At 38.2% G+C, this 8,902-nt stretch overlaps 1 protein-coding gene across 1 annotated transcript in view; it reads right to left on the bottom strand.

The window, feature by feature from the left end:
• Positions 1-7,495: 7,495 nt before the first annotated feature.
• Positions 7,496-8,902, bottom strand: part of LOC129926883 (uncharacterized) — a 30,201-nt gene continuing 28,794 nt past the window's right edge. The window contains exons 6-7 of the mRNA XM_056033358.1: positions 7,726-7,785; positions 7,496-7,565 (exon numbers count right to left, since the gene is read on the bottom strand). Coding sequence (XP_055889333.1) covers positions 7,496-7,565; positions 7,726-7,785 — 130 coding nt within the window. The remainder of the gene's footprint in view (positions 7,566-7,725; positions 7,786-8,902) is intronic.

The raw sequence follows: 8,902 nt of genomic DNA, 5'->3' as shown, positions 1-8,902 counted from the left end.
GGCGGTGAAAACGATTTAAGAAAGATGTGGTGAAATAAATTTAAGAGAAATCTAGGTGGTGAAAACAATTTGATGTAGATCTATGTGGTGAAAACGATTTGAGAAAGATCTAGGTTGTAAAAACGATTTGAGATCTAGGTGGTGAAAACGATTTGATAGAGATCTAGGTGGTGAAAACAATTTGAAATAGATCTAGGTGTTGAAAACGATTTGAGAGAGAACTAGGTGGTGAAAACGATTTGAGGGAGATCTAGGTGGTGAAAACGATTTGAGAGAGATCTACGTGGTGAAAACGATTTGAGAGAGATCTAGGGGTTGATAACTATTAGAGAGATCTAGGAGGTGAAAACGATTTGAGAGAGATCTAGGTGGGAAAGAAAATCTAAAAGAGATCTAGGTGGTAAAAAATATTTGAGGTAGATAAAGTTGTTGAAAACGATTTGAGAGAGATCTAGGTGGTGAAAATTATTTGAGATAGATCTAGGTGGTCAAAACGATTTGAGGGTGATCAAATTGTTAAAAACGATTTGAGAAAGATCTATGTGGTGAAAACTATTTGAGATAGATCTAGGTGTTGAAAACGATTTGAGAGAGATCTAGGTGGTGAAAACTATTTGAGAGAGATCTAGTTGGTGAAATTGATTTTAGAGAGATTTAGGTGGTGAAAATGATTTCAGAGAGATCTAGGTGGTGTAACCGATTTGAGAGAGATCTAGGTGGTGTAAACGATTTGAGAGAGATCTAGGTGGTGAAAATGATTTGAGAGAGATCTAGGTGGTGAAAAGGATTTGAGAGAGATCTAGGTGGTGAAAAGGATTTGAGAGAGATCTAGGTGGGGAAAACAATTTGAGAGAGATCTAGGTGGTGAAAACGATTTGAGAGAGATCTAGGTGGTGTAAACGATTTGAGAGAGATCAAGTTGTTAAAAACGATTTGAGAGAGATCTACGTGGTGAAAACGATTTGAGAGAGATCTAGGGGTTGATAACTATTAGAGAGATCTAGGAGGTGAAAACGATTTGAGAGAGATCTAGGTGGTGAAAATTTTTTGATAGAGATCTAAGTGGTGAAAACTATTTGATATAGATCTAGGTGGTGAAAACAATTTTAAAAAGATCTAGGTGGTAAAAACGATTTGAGAGAGATCTAGGTAGTAAAAATGATTTGATAGAGATCTAGGTGGTGAAAACTATTTCTGAGAGATCTAGGTGGTGAAAACTATTTGATAGAGATCTAGGTGGTGAAAACTATTTGAGAGAGATCTAGGTAGTGAAAACTATTTGATAGAGATCTAGGTGGTAAAAACGATTTGAGAGAGATCTAGGTGGTGAAAACGATTTGAGAGAGATCTAGGTGATAAAAACGATTTCAGGGAGATCTACGTTTGAAAGAAAATTTGAGAGAAATCTAGGCGGTGAAAACGATTTAAGAAAGATGTGGTGAAATAAATTTAAGAGAAATCTAGGTGGTGAAAACAATTTGATGTAGATCTATGTGGTGAAAACGATTTGAGAAAGATCTAGGTTGTAAAAACGATTTGAGATCTAGGTGGTGAAAACGATTTGATAGAGATCTAGGTGGTGAAAACAATTTGAAATAGATCTAGGTGTTGAAAACGATTTGAGAGAGAACTAGGTGGTGAAAACGATTTGAGGGAGATCTAGGTGGTGAAAACGATTTGAGAGAGATCTACGTGGTGAAAACGATTTGAGAGAGATCTAGGGGTTGATAACTATTAGAGAGATCTAGGAGGTGAAAACGATTTGAGAGAGATCTAGGTGGGAAAGAAAATCTAAGAGAGATCTAGGTGGTGAAAACTATTTGAGAGAGATCTAGGTGGTGAAATCTTTTTAATAGAGATCTAAGTGGTGAAAACAATTTGATATAGATCTAGGTGGTGAAAACAATTTTTAAGAGATCTAGGTGGTAAAAACGATTTGAGAGAGATCTAGGTAGTAAAAATGATTTGATAGAGATCTAGGTGGTGAAAACGATTTCAGAGAGATCTAGGTGGTGAAAAGGATTTGAGAGAGATCTAGGTGGTGAAAAGGATTTGAGAGAGATCTAGGTGGTGAAAAGGATTTGAGAGAGATCTAGGTGGTGAAAACGATTTGAGAGAGATCTAGGTGGTGAAAACAATTTGAGAGAGATCTAGGTGGTGTAAACGATTTGAGAGAGATCTAGTTGGTGAAAAGGATTTGAGAGAGATCTAGGTGGTGAAAACAATTTGAGAGAGAAATAGGTGGTGAAAACGATTTTAGAGAGATCTAGGTGGTGAAAAGGATTTGAGAGAGATCTAGGTGGTGAAAACACTTTGAGAGAGATCTAGTTGGTGAAAAGGATTTGAGAGAAATCAAGGTGGTGAAAACAATTTGAGAGAGAAATAGGTGGTGAAAACGATTTGAGAGAGATCTAGGTGGTGAAAAGGATTTGAGAGAGATCTAGGTGGTGAAAAGGATTTGAGAGAGATCTAGGTGGTGAAAAGGATTTGAGAGAGATCTAGGTGATAAAAACTATTTGAGAGAGAAATAGGTGGTGAAAACGATTTTAAGAGATCTAGGTGGTGAAAAGGATTTGATGGAGATATAGGTAGTGAAAACATTTTGAGGGAGATCTACGTTTGAAAGAAAATTTAAGAGAGATCTGGGAGGTGAAAACGATTTAATAGAGATTTAGGTGGTGAAAACAATTTGAGAGAGATCTAGTTGGTGAAAACGATTTGAGAGAGATCTAGGTGGTGAAAACAATTTGAGAGAGATTTAGGTGGTGAAAACAATTTGAGAGAGATCTAGTTGGTGAAAACGATTTGAGAGAGATCTAGGTGGTGAAAACAATTTGAGAGAGATTTAGGTGGTGAAAACAATTTGAGAGAGATCTAGTTGGTGAAAACGATTTGAGAGAGATATAGGTGGTGAAAACGATTTGAGAGAGATATAGGTGGTGAAAACGATTTGAGAGAGATATAGGTGGTGAAAATGATCTAGAGAGATCTAGGTGGTGAAAACGATTTGAGAGAGATGTAGGTGGTGAAAATGATCTAGAGAGATCTAGGTGGTGAAAACGATTTGAGAGAGATGTAGGTGGTGAAAATGATCTAGAGAGATCTAGGTGGTGAAAACGATTTGAGAGAGATGTAGGTGGTGAAAATGATCTAGAGAGATCTAGGTGGTGAAAACGATTTGAGAGAGATCTAGGTGATGAAAACGATTTGAGAGAGATGTAGATGGTGAAAATGATCTAGAGAGATCTAGGTGGTGAAAACGATTTGAGAGAGATCTAGGTGGTGAAAACGATTTGAGAGAGATCTAGGTGGTGAAAACGATTTGAGAGAGATCTAGGTGGTGAAAATGATTTGAAAGAGATGTAGGTGGTGAAAATGATCTAGAGAGATCTAGGTGGTGAAAACGATTTGAGAGAGATCTAGGTGGTGAAAACGATTTGAGAGAGATCTAGGTGATGAAAACGATTTGAGAGAGATGTAGGTGGTGAAAATGATCTAGAGAGATCTAGGTGGTGAAAACGATTTGAGAGAGATGTAGGTGGTGAAAATGATCTAGAGAGATCTAGGTGGTGAAAACGATTTGAGAGAGATGTAGGTGGTGAAAATGATCTAGAGAGATCTAGGTGGTGAAAACGATTTGAGAGAGATGTAGGTGGTGAAAATGATCTAGAGAGATCTAGGTGGTGAAAACGATTTGAGAGAGATGTAGGTGGTGAAAATGATCTAGAGAGATCTAGGTGGTGAAAACGATTTGAGAGAGATCTAGGTGATGAAAACGATTTGAGAGAGATGTAGGTGGTGAAAATGATCTAGAGAGATCTAGGTGGTGAAAACGATTTGAGAGAGATCTAGGTGGTGAAAACGATTTGAGAGAGATCTAGGTGGTGAAAACGATTTGAGAGAGATCTAGGTGGTGAAAATGATTTGAAAGAGATCTAGGTGGTGAAAATGATTTGAAAGAGATCTAGGTGGTGAAAATGATTTGAGAGAGATCTAGGTGGTGAAAATAATTTGAGAGAGATCTAGATGGTGAAAACGATTTGAGGGAGATCTAGGTGGTGAAAACTATTTGAGAGAGATCTAGATGGTGAAAACTATTTGAGAGAGATCCAGGGGGGAAAGAAAATTTGAGAGAGATCTAGGTGGCTAATATTTGAGAGAGGTGGTCAAAAAATTAGAGATAATTGTAGGTGCTTAAAACGATTGGAAAGCGGAGTGGATTAAATAATTTGAGAAAGATGCTGAAGAAAGTGGTGAACAATAGTTGAAGGATGATGTAGTTCGGGTAAAGGATATGAAAGACTTGATAAAACAGATCTGAGACAGTTCAGGTAACAGATGTGAAATAGAGTGGGATGCATAAACATGAGAGAACTGTGTGTAGATGTCTAGCCACAGTCTAGGTCCTACCAGCCTCTACAGATGCCTGCTGAAGTTACTGTACATCTTCAGATAATTTCCAAGTACGATTAGGAAAACTAAAGGCCGGTTGATTGTTGTGCTGGTCACATAATACCCTTTGGGTGGTAATATATGAAATAACTAACTGAGAATGGTATTTATAAGAACTGAATATTAACTTTTACCGAGGAACATACATTACGACGAGGTTCGTTTCTTTTTTTTTTTTTGCTTGTTTGTTTGTTGTTGTGTTTTAGGTGTTTTGTTAAACAGTATGGTATTTAAGTGCTCTTGGTGTAAAGGCGACTTGTGCTCTTGAACTGATTTCTCTTCTTGGCATATTCCGGCTGTCTCTTAGCTCGTGGTTCTGAAACACTTATGTTAACTAGTCAACGGGTTGAAAATCACAGGACACATTGAGGAGAAGTGTTGATGAAATGGACCACTTTTATGATTCTGCATTCGGTTATCTGGACAGTCCCCGTTCCCAATAAATCCGAATTATCGACGTTCTAATGTAGTAAATATAGATTATTCCCCAACAGAACTTTTTAAAAAATGACCATACGTCACTTCTGCTTTCTTTTTATACAGTGACATCACTGGGGGGGGGGGGTTGCGGTCGGTACCGGGTGACACCTGATAGGGAGTAACACCCTAGTAGAAAAAATGATTTCAAATAAATTTAAAAATGTAATAGAAATAAGATCATAAATCACAGAATTGGTTGACTAAACTTTTATTGAATCATCAATTTCAAGATATTCCTGTTTAAGAAATAGTGGACATGTCCACAATTACAAACTCGCGAGAAGAGAGAAGAGAGAAACAGAGAAAGGAGAGACAGAGAAAGGAGAGACAGAGAAAGGAGAGACAGAGAAAGGAGAGACAGAGAAAGGAGAGACAGAGGGATGGGAGAGACAGAGAGAAAGGAGAGACATAGAAAGGAGAGACAGAGGGATGGGATAGAAAGAGAGAAAGGAGAGACAGAGAAAGGAGAGACAGAGAGAAAGGAGATACTGAGAGAGGGGATAGAAAGAGAGAAAGGAGAGACAGAGAAAGGAGAGACAGAGAGAGAGGAGATACTGAGAGAGGGGATAGAAAGAGAGAAAGGAGAGACAGAGAAAGGAGAGACAGAGAGAGAGGAGATACTGAGAGAGGGGATAGAAAGAGAGAAAGGAGAGACAGAGAAAGGAGAGACAGAGAGAGAGGAGATACTGAGAGAGGGGATAGAAACAGAGAAAGGAGAGACAGAGAAAGGAGAGACAGAGAGAGAGGAGATACTGAGAGAGGGGATAGAAACAGAGAAAGGAGAGACAGAGAAAGGAGAGACAGAGAAAGGAGAGACAGAGAGAGAGGAGATACTGAGAGAGGGGATAGAAACAGAGAAAGGAGAGACAGAGAAAGGAGAGACAGAGAAAGGAGAGACAGAGAGAGAGGAGATACTGAGAGAGGGGATAGAAACAGAGAAAGGAGAGACAGAGAAAGGAGAGACAGAGAAAGGAGAAACAGAGAAAGGAGAGACAGAGAAAGGAGAGACAGAGATGTTAATGAGTGTAGATTATAAAAATCATTTTTAAAAATTTGTAATAATAAAAATGAAAATTAGTCTGTAGCACTAAAACTAAAACAGTTTAAGGTGCAGCAATCGAAATAACTAAGACAAAGTACATCTTTCAAAGAAACTGGGGAAAAAATAAAACGACATGATATTACAAAGCGTATTTAGATTATATTGTATACTGACGTATTTGGAGTGAAAGGCTAAATGGACGTTTCTGATTTTTTTTTTAAAGCCAAACCTTACCATTATCAAAAAAAAACGAAAAAACATTAATTTTAGCCTATATTTTATCTATAGTTAAAAGAGAAAAGCTCTGGCTTACTGATCATTAATTCTTTAATAATTAACTCCACTTCTACTATAAAATAGGGTGAAAGCTTAAACATTTATTTGGTATGTTTTGCCTTTAACAAACTAAGCACCTTTTTCATTTTAATTCCATCCACTTCCTCTTTATCATTCGCTAGTTCTCCCTTTTAAAATGATGTCGAAATACTAACTTACTAGAACTTGAAGTACGGAGTACCCCACAAGGATCAGGTCTAGGCCCAGTACTGTTTATTATGTATACATATCCTTTCAGCGGTGTCATACGGCCAACAAGCATATTATACCATTTCTTTTTCCGATGACTCACAGTTATACGATTTCTCAGGACCCTCAGAGGTGTCGCTTCTGGCAGAGAAAATCTGGTACCGTTGCAAGGGTGAGCGATTCGATGGTTGAGAATATGCTCAAGATGAACGAAGACAATGCAGAAATCATTAAGATTGGCACTCGGAGCAACGTCACAAAAGTCAAGAGCACATATTCTCTTTTTATCACAAACTGTCAGATTCCTTATGTCCAAGTAGTGCGGAATTTTGGAATTTTCTAGAACTCAGCGCTATCTTTCGACCCACTCTTAAGTCAGCTTTGCAAGGGTCTTTATCTACAGCTGTGCAGATTAGGCCTGATCCGACCATATTTATCAACGAAGTCAACAAAAAAATGTAGCTGTGGCATTAACACACTCCCGCCTTGACTACTGCAATGTATTCAGAACAACGCCGCTCGAATAGTCCTTAAAAAAACTAGACAAGATTCTGCTACTACGCTCTTGCGCACGCTCCATTGGTTTCCCGTGAAAGTGAGAATCGATTACAAGGTCGCCACACTTTGTCATCAGTGTATATATAACAACGAGATGCCCTTGAACCTTAGCGAACTGATTACTCCATATGTCCGCCAGAGAGCCCTGCGCTCAATGGAGTCATCGTTTCCAGTGGTGCCACGTTTCTCCCTCAAAAGCTACGGTCTGCGGGCTTTTTTAGTGCACTGCCCAAATGTTTGGAACTCACTCCCCCTTTGATCTCAGACAGACAACATGCTACACTACTTTCAAGAAGAACATTAAGACCAACCTGTTTAAAATTCTTTTTAGATTAGTTTATCATTTTAGCTCTCGTGTTTGTGTTTGTAATGTTATCACAGTGCCTTGAACATTTGTTTTGTTAACATTGATTTAAAAACAAATATTATTATTATTACTTACTTCTTAAGGTTGGTTGCTGGTTTTGCAGTATTCACGACTTGTTCTACCGCAGGGCCTTTCTCAGAACTTAAAAAAAAAAAATAATTCAGAACTAATTTAAAACACTACCCCCAAAAGAATATAGAAGATAATGTCTTTTTCCTTTTGCTTTGTAACAAAAAAAAAAAATTTGCAATACCTAAAAAAAGATGAACAGAAACAATTAATAAAGAAAACGAAAACTTACCTGATTCCACCGGCATCACTACTCATACTAGCAACAAAGTACCCTGTCAGGACACCTGAACTGTAAAATAAAAACATTTTAATGTAAAAAATACTAAAAAAAAGGTTGCTTTAAGCACAGTGGCGCGAAGGGGTTCAATGAACACAGGCCCACGACCATTAGGAGGCCACAACCCTTGGAGTAACAACAATCGCCCGTAGGGTGCTCATTGCAACTGGGGCCATGGATCATGACCAAGTAGGGCCCACATAAAAAAAAAAAAACGCCGATGACGAAATAGCCCACTCACACACACACACACACACACACACACAAATAAAAAAAAAAGATTTTTTTTTTAATTTGTGAGAACCTGAAGTCTGCAGAACAAATACTCCAAGTAGTAAGAAATGACCATTCAACTTTAAAGTAAATTTCGAGGCCATGCTATGATGGTGCTTCCCGTGAGAATGGATATTTCAATAACATTGAGGCATCGCTTCAGCAAATGCATCATATTGCGCATTTTGTTCAGTGCGCTAACCACAACTTACATTTGTCTTAAATGATTCCGCCAAGTGTTCAAGAAGTTGAATTCACAACTTGTGCTCTGCTAGAGGTAATCAAGGAAAGATGTCTTAACATCAATGAGTTTGAGTTGGAGTTTTTGTCACATCGGCAAACTTTAGGCTATGTCGTGCCCGTAATCCCTCAAGGGATAATACAAGAGCTGAATTTTTTATAGTTAAGTCATTAAAAACAAGGTCTATTCACATTTTGATAAATACAAACAATTAGACAGAATATCTTCATTTGACGAGAGCCAGAATGAGTGTATTGACTCATATCTACTGAGATTTGAGGATATAGCAACATCATGCAACCTTCCACAGACAGAATGGGCAAGAAGCCTCATGGGGCGCTTAAAAGGTAGAGCCATCAACATCTGTCTTCAAATGAGAGATGAAGAAAGAAAAGAGTACGAGGCCGTGAAGGAGGCGTTGCTGAGACAGTTTGGCTCCACAAGTTGCGAATACAGAAGGAGATTGAAAGAGTCGACACCTCTGGCGAACGACGATCCACAAATATTCGTCACCAACATGTCGATATACTTCGATCGATGGGTTTGTAAAATGTTTTACATGTTTCGGATGTTCCTTCAGAGTTGAAGATAGTTTACTTCCTAGTCCAAACCTCC

The sequence above is a fragment of the Biomphalaria glabrata genome, chromosome 6 (genome assembly GCF_947242115.1).
Source record: "Biomphalaria glabrata chromosome 6, xgBioGlab47.1, whole genome shotgun sequence".
NCBI lineage: Eukaryota > Metazoa > Mollusca > Gastropoda > Planorbidae > Biomphalaria > Biomphalaria glabrata.
The sequence above is the reverse complement of the archived record's forward strand: the minus strand, read 5'-3'. Positions and strand labels throughout refer to the sequence as shown.